This window comes from Crinia signifera, chromosome 1 (genome assembly GCF_055691185.1).
Source record: "Crinia signifera chromosome 1, ASM5569118v1, whole genome shotgun sequence".
Lineage (NCBI taxonomy): Eukaryota > Metazoa > Chordata > Amphibia > Anura > Myobatrachidae > Crinia > Crinia signifera.
The window spans coordinates 187944906-187964819 of record NC_139217.1 but is presented as its reverse complement, the minus strand read 5'-3'; the positions used below and the strand labels follow the sequence as shown (position 1 = coordinate 187964819).

General features: G+C 44.0%; 1 protein-coding gene across 1 annotated transcript in view; it reads right to left on the bottom strand.

Moving 5' to 3' along the window:
• Positions 1-18768, bottom strand: part of LOC146065503 (alcohol dehydrogenase 1-like) — a 64017-nt gene extending 45249 nt beyond the window's left edge. Inside the window, exon 1 of the mRNA XM_083179048.1 lies at positions 18684-18768. Within this exon, the coding sequence (XP_083035174.1) occupies positions 18684-18701 (18 nt within the window). The 5' untranslated portion in view covers positions 18702-18768. The remainder of the gene's footprint in view (positions 1-18683) is intronic.
• Positions 18769-19914: the final 1146 nt, after the last annotated feature.

Genomic DNA, 19914 nt, shown 5'->3' with positions numbered 1-19914 from the left:
ACAGATAATCCCAAATATGTTCCTTATAAAAGGCCATAAAGCACACACACTTATCTGCTTGTTGAAAAAATGGCAGATCTGATATCTGATTTTTTTTTATTTATTCATTAACAGTTTCTTGTATAGCGCAGACATATTCCGCAGCGCTTTACAGAGAATATTTGAACATTCACATCAGTCCCTGCCCCAGTGGAGCTTACAGTCTATATTCCCTACCACATGTACATTCATTCTAGAGTACATTTTTTATTGGGAGCCAATTAACCTACCATATTTTTGGATTGAGGGAGGAAACCGGAGTACCTGGAGTAAACCCACCCACAGTTGGGAATAGAACCCATGACCTCAGTGCTGTGAGGCAGTAATGCTAACTACTACTGCCCGTACTGGTGTATTATAGGCATGATAGGGCATACATTGCAGTGCCATGTTACCAATCCATTGTGCAGGTTTATTGCATATGTTGTACAAGCAATACATAATAATGGACCACAAAACTTCCCTGATATTGCAGTGTGGGCTGTGGGATAACTAAAGTCCTGCCAGTTGCACCAACGTAGACGCCGTGGTTATGAAACTGAGCATGACCAGCAGCTACAGCAGGTAACACAGAGGCTGCGTAGGCCTCGTTTATTAATAAGCATTTTAACCTAGATGCATTACCGGATGATTTGGTTATATAGATGTTCCGGCTCGATCGTACCAACATTCTCCATCTGTATGATCTTATTAGACTGGAGCTAGATCCTGCGACAGGTTGCTCATGTGCTGTCTCAGGGCTGCACAAACTGAAGTGAAAGTGAAAAGTAAAAGACCCAGGTTCGTTGAGCCAGTCCTGGTTCCCAAATAAGGGGGGGAAATTGTTGGGTTCCCCTGTATTTAAGAAAACATCACCAGGCTCTTGGACCGGTCCTGGTTCCGAAAATACGGGGGGAGGAAAACCTAAGGTTCCCCCCATATTTTGGAACCAGCACTGGGCTCCAACAGCTAGCAGGGTAAAGCTACAGCCAGGAGACACTTTTATGCAAAGTCCCCCTGGTTGTCACATCACCCACCCCCTGGGCAGGGTCCCCAAGGGAGTGGGGACCCGCAATAAATGGGTCTCTCCCAGGCTTCACCAGTCCAGGGCTGAAGCCCGGGGCTGTCTCTGGCCACCTTGGTAGGCGGGTGCTGGGCTGATTTTTGGGGTGTAAAAAAACCATTGGGTTGTGCAGTGGAACAACAAGTCAAAACCAAAGTGAAAATAAAAACACAGACTCCCAGTGAAGTACAACTTTATTCTTGTACATACATAAACAAAATCACACACATACATACATACAGTATACTTACCTTGCCACACTTTCCTGCATGTCAGGCCACTTCTTCAGTCGGAATTCGCTATAGTGAGGGAATGCAGTATGGTGTCTGGGGGCGGGTTTGTTTACATCCGGAGCTCCGACCCCAGACCGGGACTTTGCCCCGCCCGCTAGCCAATCAAAAACCCATGTCGGACCATGATTGGCTTGGGGGCGGGGTGAGTATAAATTGCTTCTACAGGTACTCCACTATGGATTCCTGGGGACAGATCTTCTATCAACATAGGTAAGTATGGATGAATGGACTCCGTGTGAGATAAAGTTTTATTTTTTATGTGCCAGTGTGCTTTTATTTAACTATTGGTTTTGCTGTGGAACTAAGAGTCCCAGCAAGCCCAATAATGGGCCGCATGCTAGGACTTGTGGTTCTCCAAGTCCCAGTATGCGTTCCAGGCTTACTCTGACTCATAGGGCCTTATTCTGGCTAGGTCCGTGAAACGGACGTACGGTCCGTTTCACGGTACGTTTCCCGTACGCCCACAGAACAGCCGCACACGGACGGTCACAAACACAGACAATGGGGAGTGGCGTACACTTGAGCGTACGCCACCGTGTATGGACAGATCTCCCTCTTAGCCACCGATACCTGGCGTACATCAGAGCATACGCCACCGTGTACAGACGGATGTTGTCCGTTTTCGCACCGACAGCTTCCGTATATCTGAGCAAGTAGAAAAACATCCTTGTTGCTCTTAGGTGTGGTTTATGTGTCTTTTTCCATATAAAAAACTGTTATGTTTGTGTTACAGTGAAAAAGTTGACACATGTCGACTCCTGTGAATTGAGTGTCCTGCTTTTTAAAGTATACCAAAACACTTTCTGAATAGGTGTAGATGGTTATAAAATAACTACCTTGACATATATAAGCAGGTCTTAGAATGAATCTTACCTAAAATTAAACAACCTTTACATGTAGAGAAGTGTAATAAGATATGCTTCCAATGTGTTTGAGGGCTGTGTGTGGCTTGCAGGTAGTGAAATCATGGTTTTCACTTAATAGGCTGCAGCATTGCTTATTACATTCAGGTGTAGTAATCAGCGTTAATTAGCAGACCCAGGCGTCCGCTCTCATACGGTATCTCTAGGGGTGGTCTGGAGCTATCTTTGGTGTCCGCCTGTTTTTGGTCCAAAATGCACGGTGCGTTTGCCGATCGAGGAGGTTGTGGCACCGTACATTTTTTGTGAACACCCTCGTGTACGCCCATGTTTACGCCCAGTTTTCCTCATTATTCCTGCCGCTCCCATAAAAACGCCCACATGCCGCCCACAATGACCGTACTCTTGCGGACAGGTTTTTTCGCACAGAGAGACCCGTCCGTGAGCGGTGTGCGGTCACCGCACATGCGCATTGCGAAAGCTACACATGCGCAGATAAAAAAAAAAAACGATCCGCCTGTATACGGTCCCACCGTACCAAGCAGAATAAACCCCATAGTTCCACAGCAAAACCCAATGGTTTTCTTTATTTTTATACCTTTAATCAGCTCGATGCCCACCGCCCAGGGGCATCGAGGACAGCACCAGGCTTGGGTCGACATGCAGATAGGTCAACAAGAGCTTAGGTCGGCATGACTTTAGGTCGACATGCAGTAAGGTCGACAAGACTTTAGGTCACCATTGGGTTAGGTTGACAGGGTCATTAGGTCGATATGGGTTAGGTCATCATGGGTCATTAGGTCGACAGGGTCATTAGGTCGACATGGGTCATTAGGTTGACAGGGTCATTAGGTCAACATGGGGTTTTTTTTACTGTTTTTTTGAGCCGACATGTGCCATCAGGCGGTATTTCATGCCCTACCATCCTTTAGGGCGTGATGGGAGAATTAAATAGTGTGCCAAGAGCAGCGAGGCACTGTGCCTGAAGCATGGCGAGTGCAGCGAGCCATGCAAGGGGACGTGGTGGTACATATCGACACGTCATGTGCCGACAGGCGGTACCATCCACTAGGACATAAGGGTAAAAAAAAAAAAAATATTAAAAAAATAACATATCAACTTTTTCACTGTTGACCTTACCCATGTCGACCTAATGACCCTGTCGACTTTACCCATGTCGACCCATTGACCCTGTTGACTTTACCACTGTCGAACTAATGACCCTGTTGACCTTATGACACTGTCGACATAACCCATGTTGACCTAGACTCATGTTGACCTTCCTGCATGTCGACCTAGACACATGTCGACCTAAATGCATGTCGACCTAATGGTGTCGACCTAATGTCTGTCTAACAACTTGCTGGTGACCAACTGATCCACACCCATTTTGTTTATCTGGATCTTTACAATAAAGAAGGAAATTAATACTGTAATGAAATAGTGAGTGCCCCAATGTATACATACTTTTTTTCTTTTTGCTTGGAATATGATACCTTATTCCCAGGTGCACCTCTCCGGCACCAATTATATATAAAATTGAAGCCATTGGAATATTAAGTGGATGGGAATGGACTATTTTTACAGGTAGTAGCCTATCCAGGTTGGCTCGTAAGCTGCAAAGACTGCATGTTTACGAGCACCTGAGAAGCGGTCTGAATGACCGCCACCCCCACACACACACCCCCCCACCCACATACACACAAACGATTCCCATCGTTATCATGCCTCTGCTGCAGAAAAAATCGAATGATTTCTCCTGGCTTCACAAATAAATTAAAAGTCAGTGGGCGATGGCGTTCCCATGGGCGATCCCCGTCCCCACCACTGTCTGCGCCTGTCTCGCCCACATGACTGCAAATGGTGAGTATTTTAACCCTAACTTAGCTCTTTCACTGCCTAACCCGCCCCCTGCAAAGCCTATCTCTAACCCACCCCCTGCAAAGCCTATCCCTAACCCACCCCCTGGGATATCATCTATATATATATATATATATATATATATATATATATATATATATGTCTAGTGTCCGTGGGTCTCCGAAACACTGCCATCTTCTGGCAGAGAGTGGAAATACATCTCTTTCTCACACATGCATAAACACAGAAGGAAGCAGACTAGTTTTCAAAGCTTTTGCTTTGAGAGGGCTTACTAGTTAACTATATCAAAGTAATACCAAGGCAACTGCTGTTGGAGCATATCTTTTAAGTATATTATTTTAATGATGTGATTGCACCTTGTTACCTCGGAATCATGAGAAACAATATATAGTTTTCTTTTATTATATATGAATGGCACTGTACAATTTTATTTTGATGATTTCTCATTAAGGTTATAAAGATATGGAATAAAAAGGGTTTTAGATGTTTATGAGCATGTTTATAAATAATTATATTCATGTGAATAGAGTTCCACTTTATAAGTGTCATAAAAGTATATAAATCACAAGGCGTTTAGAGCCCTACAAACATATATAAAGGGCAATATCACAAGACAGGATGTAAGAACACAATGGGGAAGATGGTACAATGATAGGGAAAACAGGAAATAAGACAGGAACAACTAAAAAATAAGGAAACAAAGTAAAATGTCTGACAACATGAAACAGAAGAATGCTACATAAACTAAGGCTTCAGTTTAAAACAAATAGATATTGGTATACTGAGAATAGTCACACATAGAGCACAGCATCTATTCCCGCACTAGAGAGGCTGGGGGCTGGCCAGCAGCTTACATACCTGCTGGTCAGGCCCCCTCATCAGCTAAAATGGGGCGTGGCCTCACAGGAATTATGAGATTCGCGGCTAAGCCACACACCCTAATTTCAGGGGCGTGCCTTCGGCGTGCACAGCTGTCTATCTTCGCCTGTCTACAAAGTTGGGAGGTATGGTATATACAGTATGCCTGCTGACTAGTATGACTGTGCTATTCTAGACTTACATCACATGTTACAGGTTGAGTATCCCTAATCCGAAATGCTCGGGACCACAAACATTTTGGATAAGGGATTTTTTCAGATTTTGTGATATATTTTTTTTACATACTTACCTGGTTCTCTGGTGGTGCCCTGATGGTCCTCCGATGTCCACGGTGTCCCCCGGCATCCACAGCAGCCTTCAGGATCCTCTTCAGCATTATCTCCTGTCCCAGGTTTTTGGAATATTTTTGTTTTTGGAATACACTGATAAGACCCGACCTGTACTATATACTTAACCAACAGTTTGGTAGGCTAAGGGGGATCTGGTATGGTAGCCTACCAATTAAGAAGTTTAGACAACTCTGAGAGACAAGCAATCAAACAAACAAACAAACAAACAAACATGATGTACAAGACTGAAAGGACAGATAGAAAACGCATAGCAGAATGCAGCCACTTTTTTGTAGAACACCTCCTCCTGTGGGCTGGAGAACAGCCATATTATTCTAGTGTACCCCGTACAAGGTGCAGTTTTTCTTAAATCTTACTGAACCAGGATGGCCCATTCACATTAGTTTACATCTATTGATTCCCACTGGTATGTCAGAGGCAAGCAGGGTTGGCCAGACTCAAAGGGGTTTATTTACTGAGATGGGAGTTCTAGTACGGATGGGATGTTGCCCATAGCAACCAATCAGAATCTACTACTTATTTATTTAGCACCTTCTAGAAGTTAATAACATACCTCCCAACATGAGCCTCTCGAGGAGGGACACATTGCTCTGCTCCTGGAAATTGCTCTTAATTCATGATTGCTATCACCTGTGTGGAAACACCTTTCTTACCCCTTAACCTGTTTATAAGCCCAGAAACAGAGCAGATGGGTGGCGTATCCACAGGATTAGCACTGGGTACAGATTCCTAGACAGGAAGTCTGACTCAAATTATAGCCAGAAAGGGATGATAAATCTGCACACTAGAATATTTTGCCTTATAATTTAGGCTTAATTCCGCAATTTTATTCTATTGGTTTTTGCGGGGGTGCAGTCCAAAGCAATTGGGTTTGCACAGGAATCAAAAAAACGAGAGCCGCACACCACTGTTAGCTACACACCTATAAGGAAGTTCTATTAGTTGGTTAAGACTTCACTTTTATTCATATTCATTAAAAATATCCCTTTATTTTCTCCTATTCAGGGAGCATTAGGGAAATTCCATGGGGGTGAAATAGAGGTTAAAATCTTTTGACATTAACAACACATAACGGATGTGGAAAGAAAAGAAATACATGTGAATAGTGTTAAAAACACTGGCTCTGCTGATTGCCACTGACATTGGCTGAATTTTAACCCGGTATATTCTGATGGGTATTTTTGGGTTCACAATGTCGTTTTCGATCTGTTATTATGTTGCAGTTTAATTCAGACAGATTTTTATATATATTTATGACATTGAACATAATGTATTCACATTCATAAGAGCTGCTGGCAGGTGAAATTAAAGGTAGTATAGTCAGCACTTTTTGTGTTTAGATTGTAAATGTATCTATCCTATCCCTCAGCTGGGTCTTCACTGTCCAATGATTCCTGCCTGGACCGGCAGTCAATCGTGGGCAGCTATCTCCCAACCGAGTTAGGTCAGATTTTTACTAATGTATGATCGCTTTTTATTGTTGTTTACAATAATTAAATATTTCCTCTGTGGGAATTATGTTATAGGCCACTTTATTTCCCAACCACGTTTTTTATCTCCTTAGGTTTCCGTCTGGACCGACGGCCAACCTTTGGGTAGGGAATCTCCCTATGGAGTGGTTGGGGGGCTTGCATTTAGATATTCCAACTAATTTACTTGCACCTGTCAGCATTAATCAGTCTCTATGCAATATCATCTTATCCCCATGATCCTAATACATTTTAATACATTTTAAATCTGGTCATCTATTGATATACAATTGTATTTTTCTGGGCAATTTTCTGGTCGCCGACACGTGTTTTACCGCATGGGGCTTTTTCAAGGCTTGAAAAAGCCGACATGCTGTGAAACACATCACTCTAGGGGCCAAATGTAATAGAGTGAGAGTTTCAGAAAGTGAGAGATTTGGGGAGAATTTTTCCATGTTTTTTTAAAGCAGCAATCTATTACACTGCAAAATCAACCTGGTTTTGCAGTGTATTTGATTGCTGCTTTAAAAAAAGGGGAAAAAAAATCTCTCACTTTCTGAAACTCTCACCCTATTACATTTGGCCCCAGGACTTCCGTAAATAGTTTAAACAACATGAATTTTAATAAGTGTCTATGGCATTTCAAGCCTGTGGCTCGTCTTCAGGACATAACATAGCCACATATGTGTAAAAAGTGAGAATAAATTCTAGGTACCAGGACTATGCTTCTCTTATATGTTGTGCAAATACATGAATACCTATATAAACCAACCTATCTATACATAAATTATTATTTGTTATAGACATTAAACATATTTAAAACATAATAAGGCAGCAACAAGTTGCATAATTAGCACATTAGCACCATCTAGTGGCATGCGGTGATATTTCTTAACACGTAATTGCTGATTAAAAAAAAAGACTTTTAGGTAAAATCACTTTATGTACTGTATGTTATTAAGAATTTGATATTTGAAATGGTTTAAATGTGATTTTGTATGCCTCTTTGATATGCACAGTTTGTTCCCTCTTTCGGCTGTGAGTCCCGCTACATCACATCCGATCAATGGCCCTTATTCTGGTTGGTGCGGCCGGAGCCGCACACGGTGCTCCGGCCGCACAAACCAATCCCCGCCCACGAGACGGATCGCCACGGCCGTCCGTACACGGACGGCTGGCGATCCGCATAAAAATGGTGGAGGCGTACGCCTCCACCATGGTGGGAGCTGCCCCCTGCATTCGATGGTCGTCGACCATCGAAGGCAGGTCCGCACGCCCCAGCAGCTCCCGCAAGCTGAGACCACACGGACAATCGTCCGTGTGATAGCTTGTATGGGGGCTGAGAGCTGACATCCGGCGACGTCAGCTTTCCGCCCCCATGAGTTGCGTCATACCCTCATTACCATGCATACGCCCCGCGTTTGCATGGGAACGCCCATGAAACGCGGGGCGTACACATAGGGAAATGAGGGTATGAAGCCCCTCACGCCCCTATACGCCCCCTTTGCGGCGGACGAAATACGTCTGCGGCGAAGGGGGCTGCACATGCGCAGATTGACCTCTGCGCATGTGCAGAATAAAAACATCGGCGGTACGGCCGCACGTGGGCCGTACCGTCCGAATCAGAATAAGGGCCAATGACTGGACGTTGATGGTTGTGACCCTGACAGAGGATGGACTGAGACAGCACGTCCTGGTATGTTTAGTTATTAATTCTCACTTTTTGCACTTGTGTGGTTATGTTATGCTCTGAAGACAAGCCACTGGCTCGAAACTCTGTAGACACTTATTAAAATTCACGTTGTTTAAACTACCTACGGGGTTCCGAAGTGATGCTGTTTCCTGGTCTGCTACTGAAAAAACAGTATCCGCGTTGGAACGAGCACCTGGGCAAGTACAAAAAAGTAGAAACTTAGAGTACCAGATCTTATATATATATATATATATATATATATACATATATATATATATATATATATATATATATATATATATATATATATATATATATATATATATATATATACAGGTGTAGAAGAGTGAGCAATGGCCGATATGACAACTCAAAATTTGTTATAAACCATCCAGAGTATTTATTCGGCGAAGGTTCATGTTAATCAGAGATAATTGTTAGGTAGTGCTCCGACGTTTCGGTCCCCAAATATGGAACTTTATCAAGGAGCCAAAAGACATATAGGAAAAATACCTTAGCAGATGCCCTGAAATCAAATACAGTGTGCATCAATGCAAAGATCAAAGTTACATTACTTGGTTAAAAGAAGTATCAGCAGTCAGCGTGGTTCTATTTATGTGCTGATCCTTTCCACCATGATCTGTTGTTGGAACCACGCTAACTGCTGATACTTCTTTTAACCAAGTAATGTAACTTTGATATTTGCATTGATGTATTGTTATGTATTGCTATGTATTGTTAGGTGCTGCGGAAGCCTTGTGGCACCATATAAATAAATAATAAGAAATAATAATAAAATACAGGTATTTTAAAAGCAATTATAGATACAGTGGTCTTTCTCCGAGAATTTAATAACAAGCATATAAAAAAATAAAAGACTAGATGCAACAGCTCACGCAAAGGATCTCTCCAGTGGAGCAAAGGTGTTAGGAAAACAATCAAAATATTATGAGTATAAAAAAACACAATTTTTTGTTCTGCAGAAATAAGAAAGACAAATACATGTGTCCGGAATGCTGGCGAAAATCGGGTCCCCCTCCCCCCCCCCCCCCCCCCCCCCCCCCCCCCGGAAAGTTGGACAACCCTCCCGGACCCCGCTCCGCCCCCTGATTACGGCGTACTACACCCGACCGTGGAATATAAAAACTGCAATCCGCAGGTCACTTAGGAGGGGGTGGGGCTGAAATGTCATATACGGGTCTGTGTCTCTGGGCTACCTGGCTGCAGAGACAGGGAAGGATGTATCAGTGCCTGTGTATAGAGGCCACTGCTGCGATCCCCACTGTTGGCTGCATCTGAGTTCCGGAAGGTAAGCAGCCTTTCTTCACGTTATCTTTGTATGCCCCCAACTGTTAGTCCCAGTCCTGGCTTTGCAAGCAGGGATGTGGCACAGGTGGCCGGTTCTCTGTTTTTTTCTGAGATTAGTGTGGGCTCATCCTGTTGTAGCTGCACGGAGCACCTGGGCTCTGCTGCCGTAAGGGACGCGGTGACAGGTGCCGGCCTCCGTCTGGGGCCGCGTGTAGCGTGAGCACATCCTGCAGCAAGGCTGAACTACAGGAGCTCTAATAAGCATAGTGGGCTCTGTTTTGGCTGTCAGGTGGGGGCAGAGACTGCACAGCAGTCTAGTAGCAGCACTGGCGGCAATGTACCAGTGCTGCTAGTCTTATTAGCCCATGGAATCCCTTGTGTTTTTCATACAGTGGGTTGGGGACAGAGACTGCACAGCAGTCCGGTAGCAGCACTGGTGGCAATGTACCAGTGCTGCTAGTCTTATTAGTGCATAGAATCCTTATGCTTTTCATACAGTGGTGGTAGTCTGGTATCAGCACTGGCGGTTTATGTTAAATGTTTATAAGTTAAAGTGAAGCCTTGAAAGACTTCACTTTATGTTTCTTCCATTGTTATGAGTAAGTTATGCTAAAGATTGTGAAATCTAAAACAGTTTTAAAATGTTATTATGGTTCTATTGTTTTCACATGTTATGCAATGCAAGGGGATATGCATTATTACAGTAGGGAAGTATGTGGCACCCCAACACAGTAATCTACTTCGATTTGCAAACAAACAATACGATGTGCAATTGTAAATGAAGAATTAGCAACACTTTTGGTGAGTTGTGAAGAAAACACTATAATTTGCATGTACTGGTGGAGCCGCTCTCATCTGAGCGGCTCCATCGCACCATCCGCCAACCCGCTCTATCACCAGTCGGCAGATGGGGTGCTTGAGCGTCGGAGACGCTCCGCGCCCTATTCTCAGCAATGGACTCAAAAGCATTTGAGACACTCGCGCATCCACGTCTGCCGGCCCACCATCCACCAAGAGCTGACAGATACTGAAATCTGGTGCACTAGAGGAAAGGGAGAATGGCCCCATCTGTAATACTGTAGATCAGCGGTTCTCAAACTATTTTGCTCTTGGACCCCGTCAGACAATAAAAATTATTACAGGACCCGAGCAAGTTACCACAGGACGATCACACACATATGTTGTCAGAAGAACACACATACATACATACATACATACATACATACATACATATGGCAGTATGGTGGAGGCACAAAATGATGCAAGGTGTCTGAAGTAACAGACAATTCAACTGATTTTTCAAACTCCTTGGATCACTGGCTGAGAGATTAGTGAAGTCATCAGCCTGATGGTCAGCAACATGGAGTTGCAACCCTGTGCAGAGATGTTCATGACCCACTTTGGGGTCAGGACCCACAGTTGTAGAACCACTGCTGTAGATTAATAGTTAATTAAAGGCTAACCATATAGCTTATCCAAAAAATTAGTTGTAAGCACTTGTGATGGGGTAATCTGGAATTGGAGAAGATAAAAAAAACTTTAAATAAAAGAAGAAAAGGAAAAACAAGAAAAGAAGCAGTTAAGGTGGTTAAGAATAATTAATTTGGATATGCAAAATTTTGAATAAACTATATTTAAGAAGCTTCTTGAATCAAATGTGTAATGGCTATTACATACGATGCCACATAATTGTCGCTTACTGTACCTACATGTTAATTGCTAGTTGTTTCATGCTTGATGCCAGGGCATTAATGCTCATTGCTAGGGCCTTCACACTGAATGCCATGGGGGATGTCATGCTTGGAGGGCTCAGGAGGACTCTGGGACAGCACACACAGGGCTGGAGCCTGGAGCACAGTAGCACTGCACTTGCCATTGACTTAGTGAGGCAGCGGACTGGGCACACTGCAACTGGCTGGACATGGACAGGCAGCAGCCAGGACAGTTAGATGTCAGCCAGCCTTGTAAGTTTAAATTGCGCCGGGTGCAGCCCTAGCTTCCTTCAGTAGCTTGTGCACATGCACAGACACAGCGCGCTGTGCGTCCAGTCCAGCTGAATTAAGGGACCTGGGGTACTTAAGACAGGGAGCTCCAAAGGACTAAAAAACGGAGGTGAGAGTGGGTGTGGTGTCGGTGGTGGGGGGTGAGAGCAGATATGGTGATGGGGGTAGTGTGGTGATATGGGGGGTGTGAGGTAATGGAAGTGTGTGTGGGTGTGGTGACGGGGCGAGAGGGGTCAGTTGACAGCGGGCAAGTGGTGGTGATGTTATGGTGGGTGAGAGGGGGTGAGGTGACAGGGCGAAAGAGGATGTGGGTGAGAGGGGGAAGAGGAGAGGCTAGTGAGAGGAGGCAGGTCTTTTTCTTCTACCAGCATTGGCTCGCAGGGCACCCCAACACCCCTGCAATTCTCCATATCCCTCTCCCCTCCGGTGCTGCAGAAGTCCAGCAGAGCTTGTCCCTGGGGACCCACTTATTTTGTAAAAGTGGGTCCCTGGTCTGCAACTTAGAGTAAAATAGGCACTATAGCGCATATCTGTGATCATTGGGCCCCGGTGTATGCAGAAGACACCCCTTGATATCACTGTGCCCCTACATGACATCTGCCACACCAGCCTGGCTGAGATGCACATCTATTTAATAGATGTGTTTCTCAGCCAGGCTGGTGTGGCAGATGTCATGGCTCTGATATTCGTACAATCCCCTTCTTTGCACCCATGCCACACTGACCTGTGTATGCTGCATACATCACCTGCTCTAGCAGCCGCAGGCAGGGGACAGATTCCGGTGGAGAGCGGCTGGTAACATCATGTGCCCCGGACCGCCCCCTCTGTACAGCAGCCATCCTTACTGTGGATAACATCTCCAAGGCAGCCGGCTCAATGCGGACTGTGAAGAGGTTGCGGCTACCAGCCTCTCAGCTCTCAGGAGAGGTGGGAGCTGGCGGTGGACCTGACCGTGCACAGAAAGCACTAGCAGGCTGTCTTGCTAAAACTTAGTGTGCACGGTCAAACTGGTGTGTGAGAAAGTGCTTTCAGAGCGCCATAAAAATATATGCAGTGCTTGACCAGTCATTAGGAGGTGCCTGTGCACCCCCGGCACCCCCCGTGCACATGCTTATGGGTTTATGTATGTCTGTTATTGTTTGTTTTTAGAGTTCGAAGGGGTAGATGCACAGTATGAAGCAGTGATAAGGGAGGAGAACTGATAAAGTGCCTGGTACATTATCACCTGCCAATCAGCTCTTAACTGTCCCTTTTTACCAAGCCTGTAACTAAACAGTCAGGAGCCGATTGGCCGGTGATAATGTACCAGGCACGTTATCACTTCTCCTTCCTTATCCTTGCTTCATACATCTACCCCTGTATTTGGTGTATCTTTTGCCTTCACCCAACCTTTGGAAATAATATCTGGGATAGTAATTTGTAGGTTTTAAATTTTGGAAACAATGGTGGTTATTCAGACCTAATCTACCTAAATTCCAAAGCCATGTATACACCACCCAGCCAGAGTGAAATCCTGCCCCATGCAAGCCTGGGAATTGCTTAGCACTCTTTAGCAAATCTTTTTTCCAGTGTGTGCAGTTTGTCTGTAGCCCAGGACTTACATGGCAGATGCTACAGAAGCAATTGGATCAGGGCCAGAGCTGGTGTCACACGACTTCCCCTCAAACAAATGGGCAAGCCTGCATTTTCCCTGACACTCTCAGAAAGTTGGCATTCACTACCCCTAAATGCTAGCTTCATGTCAACCAACTTGTATATGGCCAGCAATCAAAAAATGTGAGGATTTTACCACAGAATAGCATGCACAGTCTATCGAAAATCGGCCAGCCTTCGGATTTGCATCCGTGAGGTCAGGTCTTAATAACCACAAATATCTTTAGTGCTATTAGATGTGGTATGTGGTAATGCCAATTGTTCTACCTAGACAGGAGTACGTTTAAGATTAGTTAATTGAATGTAGGAGGTATGAACTCAATTAAAAGGAAAAACCTGTTGATCTATTTAAAAAAAAATGACATCTAGATGTTGCTTTATTGCAAGAAATACATTTGCTCCCATCTAAAATGACTAAATTGAACACGTTAGAAAGGAAGATGACGGCATTTGCACCATTTATTTTAGCAAAAAATAGAATCTTTAAATTAATTTTAGATCTGAAACGTCACCATCTTATTATTGACCATAATTTTCTGATAATAGGTATGTTATATGTAATGTATATGCTCCTAATTCTTATTCTAAATACTTTTTTCAAGCAAGTATGGGCCTAATTCAGATTGAATCGCAAAGCACATTTGGTACTTGTTTCCTAGCACAGCGCCTACGATATTCAGTTGTATGGCATCGTATACATTGTATAACATTGCATGCCATATGCCCGCATGCGATGCGTTGCGATGGGATGCGATTTTAAAATTGTATAAGCACCCTAATTGTTTTTTTCAATGTTAAATGGTCCCCCTATATGATGTTTAATTGTATAAGCACCCAAATAGGTGCGTACAATGTTAAATGCACCCCCACCTCACCCCCACTATAAACGCCAACCCGAAGCGTGGAGATCGCAGCGAGCCCACGAGGGGCGGCGGTACGCGTCCTCCGACCTTTTCATACACCCACTATCCACGTCGGCGTGGAGTTGATTTTATATAGTGTGGTGAGTGCAGCGCATTACTTCACCAGTATTACGCGTCGCTCGCGGGTCTCGCCACGCTTCGGGCTCGCTACACTATATAAAATCAACTCCACGCCGACGTAGATGGTGGGGGTATGAAAAGGTCAGAGGACGTGTACCGCCGCCCTTCGCGGGCTCGCTGCGCTTCGGGTTAGCGTTGATAGTGGAGGAGTCGTGGGGGTGCTTTTAACATTGTAAGCACCCATTACGGTGCTTATACAATTAATAATCTTATAGGGGGCCATTTAACATTGAAAGCACCCATTAGGGTTATTATACAATTTTAAAATCGCATCGCATTGTATGGCATTATACGCCATATAGAATGGTATACGATTTAAAATTGTATAACATCGGGTGCCATTGCGTCGCATCGCATTGCATACCATTGTAAGGCTTATGGTATACAATGCGATGGGTGCCGTGCTAGGAAACAAGTACCGCACATTTTTCTCTAATGGACAAAACCCGATCTGGAGGATCAGGGCAGTTGGTCAGTACACTGCTGATCTTCAAGCTGATCAGATGATCTCACTGTCTGATCTTGTTAAACGCTGAAATGTCGATGAATATGGTTTGATCTTTTTGCCTATTAAAATGTTTTAAATATTTCAAAGTGGCGAGTGCCCTCTACAGAATTTATTTATTGGACTATATATTCTTTATGTCCTTGTATCTGGATTTCTTTATATGGAGCACCCCCGATATCTATATATATATATATTCAAATGCAGAATGTAAGTCATAGCTTTGAATGAGGGCAAAATCCTTAGGTTTAAAATACTAAAATAATACCATTGCAATTTAAATAAAGTATTAGATTTAGCAAAGCTTGGAGAAAGTTGAATTTGAGAGATAAACTACCAACCTATCAGCTTCTGTAAAAGGACAGGTGCTCTCTCTACTTTATCACACCAAGCTTTGATAAATCTCCCAAAGTATGTCACTTTAACATAGAGGTCATGTTCCTGGTGCACTGCCACAGAGTCTTTTTTTTCTCCTTTCTTTAAAACTCAGGGGCCAATTTCACAAGAAAAATTAGCAGAGTACGATTTCTCTATACAGGTCGAGTCTCCCGTATCTGGAGATCTCTTATCCGAAATATTCCAAAAAGCATGTTTTATTTAGAATATTTTTAAGATTTTTTTTTGTCGCCTGCCCCTTTTTTCATACTTACCAAGTCCACAGCGGCCTTCCGCCTGCCTCACCCGCTCCGTCCCCCCTCCCTCCTCACCCTTTCTGACAGATTGGATCGCTGCTGTCCAGCACGGGGGGGGGAGGGCAGCCGGCGCTTGGCGCTGACTGCTGTGCTCCATGGGGGAAAGCAGCAGGTTGCTGCTGTTCAGCATGGGGGGGAAGGGCAGCGGGCGCTGACTACTGTGCTCAATGGGGGAAAGCAGCAGGTTGCTTCTGTTCAGCATGGGGGGAGGGCAGCGCTGGGCACTGACTGCGGGTAGGCTCCAGTCAGGGGTGGGGACGGGGGTTGTACTCACCTGCTCCTTGCTTCATTGAATTGGCTGGGTGTCCCGTACTGCTGCAGCTTGCCAGCTTTCTTCCGACTTCCTGGTCTCCTCAGCGGCTCACTACCGCCCTCCAGTGGTATCCAGTATCCCTTATTCAAAATGCTTGTGGTCCCGAGCATTTCTGATAAGGGATACTCAACCTGAATTTACTTTAGGGGATTTTACATAGCACTTAGAAGTTTTAAAATGAATTGCCAGACTCAGATATTAAACTCTTAGGACCTATTCCAAGTTTAAATAAGGGTCTGGCTAGAAACGGAATATAGAAGCTATTTCTGGCTGTTGGCTGGCTGTGTGAGAACAGTGACTGTCATCACTATAGACAATGACTGTGTCACATCGTTCTCTCTGTAAAGGCTCAATGAGTGTTGTCTGCCTAAGATGGTGGGTGATGAAAGACAGGTGGCCACCATTGACATCATGACATTATACTCTGCAGCCAGCCTAACCATAGTGACTTGGCCATGTTGCATATTGTGATTTTGGGTTGGAGGGCCCCTGGACTCGCCACCGACAAGTTCTGCAACTGATCACTGCAACACACTTGAGCTAGGCCCCAGCTGCTGGGGGTCTGGAATTGAACAGCCCTACATGGCTTGGCTGGGCTTTCTACATTTATGCACATATATGGGCTAATTTAGAATCACTCAGCTACATGCAAGATACATATGTGTGCTACAATGCCTGGGCAGTTTTCTATAACTAACTAGATGCAGCCATATTCAAACTTACAGTGATTACAAATTAGGCCCAATACGTACATATTCGTAACATATGGTTGTTCAAAACTCCTTTCACTAATTTGCCATCAGAAAATGTAAACACAGTAGGTTAAGTAAGCAACAAGGCAATAAGTTAAAACTAAGCAGTAATTGTGTAATAGGTAGGCAGCAGGGGCGTATCTAAGGGTTCATGGGCCCTGGTGCGAAAGGTCAGCTTGGGGCCCCCCTACATACAACAAAATTCTTTCCCCCCCCACCTCCTCTGTAGCAGCAAAGACCTACAGCAGCCTGTTTATGTTACCTACTGCTGGGGCGCACGGAAAGCTCAGATTTAAAAAAAAGTGTTCTTTTCAAAGGCAAGGAAAGATGTCTGTAGAATGTGTAGAGTGTGTTAGAATCAAGTCCTTTGAAGTGTTGCAATTTATACCACTTTACTTACCTTAGAATTATCACCATCATAATCATTTATTTATACTATAGCACAGCTTCCATAATTCCTGACATTCATAAGTAAAAGTATTCAAATTTGGAGAGGAGACTTACATGTAGGCGGCGGCGGCCAGTGAGCACCGGGACACACGCGAATACGCAGCGGCGACTGTCCTTCCTCTAACACCGCTCTATCTGCAGCATCAGGGGGAACCGGAGCCGCTGCAGCCAATCACAGCTCCGATACGGCCACCGTGTCCCGTCCCCAGCCGCAGGCAGCCAATAGGAAGGGGAACCCCCCCCGGGGAGGGTACGTGCCAGAGCCGCGTGACGTCAGCGCGACGCACGCTGGCCGGGCCCGCAAAGCACCACTGGGAACGGGTGCTGTTCGCTACCCTCATCCAGGACGGCCGGACAGTTGCGGGGGTTGGGCCCCCCTGGCTCAGGGGCCCGGTTGCGACCGCTGCGACCCCTGTAGCTACGCCACTGGTAGGCAGCTATTGTATACGTAACCAACTGAAATTGCATTCGTTCCCAGCTCTTATATCACACAGAATTAAGAGAAAGAAAGAATGCGCTGTGCCAGCAGGGGAATGATTGGACACCATAAAATAAGTACAAGAATAATTATAAAAAAAAAAAAAAAAAAAAATATATATAAATCAACTAGTAATATTCATATACATAATACAACATACATATGATTAATAACGCACAATGGGATTGTGGATGAAGTGACTGTGTGGGCAGACACATATATAATGTAATATAAATCCCACTATGTTGTAAAATATTTATATTCAGTTAACGTCCCAGAAAAGGTAAGGAGTGAGAACCGGGGAGTTCCCTTCCCCTGGTTAATCTTACTGTATATCAAACTGTACAAGTAATGTAAAAAGCCTTAACTTTAAATATAAATAAATTATTGATGGAAAAACAAGTTGTTTAGGGTACCAAGATCTGGAGGTCTTTGTTAGTTACACACAATGTAAAAATCTGTAACTATATATTATTTAATCCTACTTTAAAAGGATTACAGCGGAAACAGCTGCTACATTGCAATGACTTCACATTAAAATGCAATGTTCTCCTGTTAGTATATAATTATTTTTCATAAATGTGTATATATATATATATATATATATATATATATATATATATATATATATATATGTTAGCCCGCTCAAAGCAAAAGCTTCGAAGCTAGTCTGCTACCTTCTGTGTTTGTGCATATGTGAGAAAGGGGTGTAGTTTGACTCTCTGCCAGCAGATGGCAGTGTTTCGGAGACTCACAGACACTAGACACATATATAGATGATATATCATCTGTTTATGTCTAGTGTTCATTTGTGTGTCTCCAAAACACTGTTGGCAGCGAGTGAAACTACATCTCTTTCTCTCCCACACATAAACACAGAGGCAATCACAGACTAGCAGACTAGCTTTCATATTTATGAAACTAAACAATATCTTAAATTGTAAAGGAAATTACAGAAGAACTTGCTGTTTTCTGCTTACTTTCCCAGCAGTAGACATTTTCACGTCTTTCTTCAATCCTTTCTAGATACAGTAGGAAAGTAATTTGCTAGCAGCCTAAAGTTACACTACACTCCCACTAACCTTGATCGACCTTAATTGGCTACAAGCCTAGTACATCCTTCTGACTGATAAACTGTTTTGGAACTGTAAAGTCAGCCATGCAATACTTACTGTATACAGTGTATTGTGTCCAAGGGAAAATAAGAAAGGACAATAGAAATGTTGTATATACACTTTCTTCATAATTTAAATGCAAATGTTTCTTATATTAGAAGTAATTATATGTTAAAGAGAAGATCCAATCAAGACTGAGGTTGAGATACACACTGTGAACAATTTTACAGGTAAGTAAAGCAGCGGAAAAACATTGTTATTGTGGGCTAGTTCAAAACAAGCAAGGTCATTGTAACATGCAAGGTTCTGACTGAATGTTGTAGCTTATTGAATCTGCCCGCTACAAAATCATGTAACTATCGTTAAGGTGCACACTTGTTACTTCCATTACTAATTAGAAAAATAATAAAAATACATTCACTGGGGAAGCTTTGCTTTCTTCCTTACTTCAGAAATATTTGGGTGTTTTTAAACATCACATGGTCCTACAACAGCTGTTATGTGATGTATGAGTAGTGATTATTAAATAATGAGATTGATGCTATCATTTATGTTTCATTATATTAAGTATATTGTACTCCATTCAGAGGCGATTAAAGAGAGGAGGAGGCCTGTGTGCAGCCTCCTCCATTCGGCTACTCTCCTCTCTCTTGGCCAGTACCTCTGTAGTACACAGTGCAGTAGAGTCTGAGCCAGGGGCGTAACTACATCTATGTCGGCCCCATAGCAAAATCTTGAAAGCCCCCCCCCCACACTACCATTGTCACTATGCGACTTAGGGGGCAGAAAAAAGAGTGAGCAACAAAGAGGGCATGGAAAAGAGAGAGAGAGAGTGCTTCATGGGAACGAGTAAAAATGAGAGAGGGGAAGGAGCACGGGAGGGAGAAAAAGAGTAGAGCACAAGGGATTGCAAGGGATAGAGGGAGGGGGAGCACAGAAGGGAGAGAGAGGGAGCGCAGAGGAGAAAGGAAGGGGGAGCACAGGATGGGGAAAGAAGAGAGAGCAGCATGGGAGGGATTAAAAGAGGAGAGAGGGAGCGAGCACAGGAAAGAGGAAGGGATAGGTGAGCATGAGAGGGAGAAAAGCCACAGGGGTA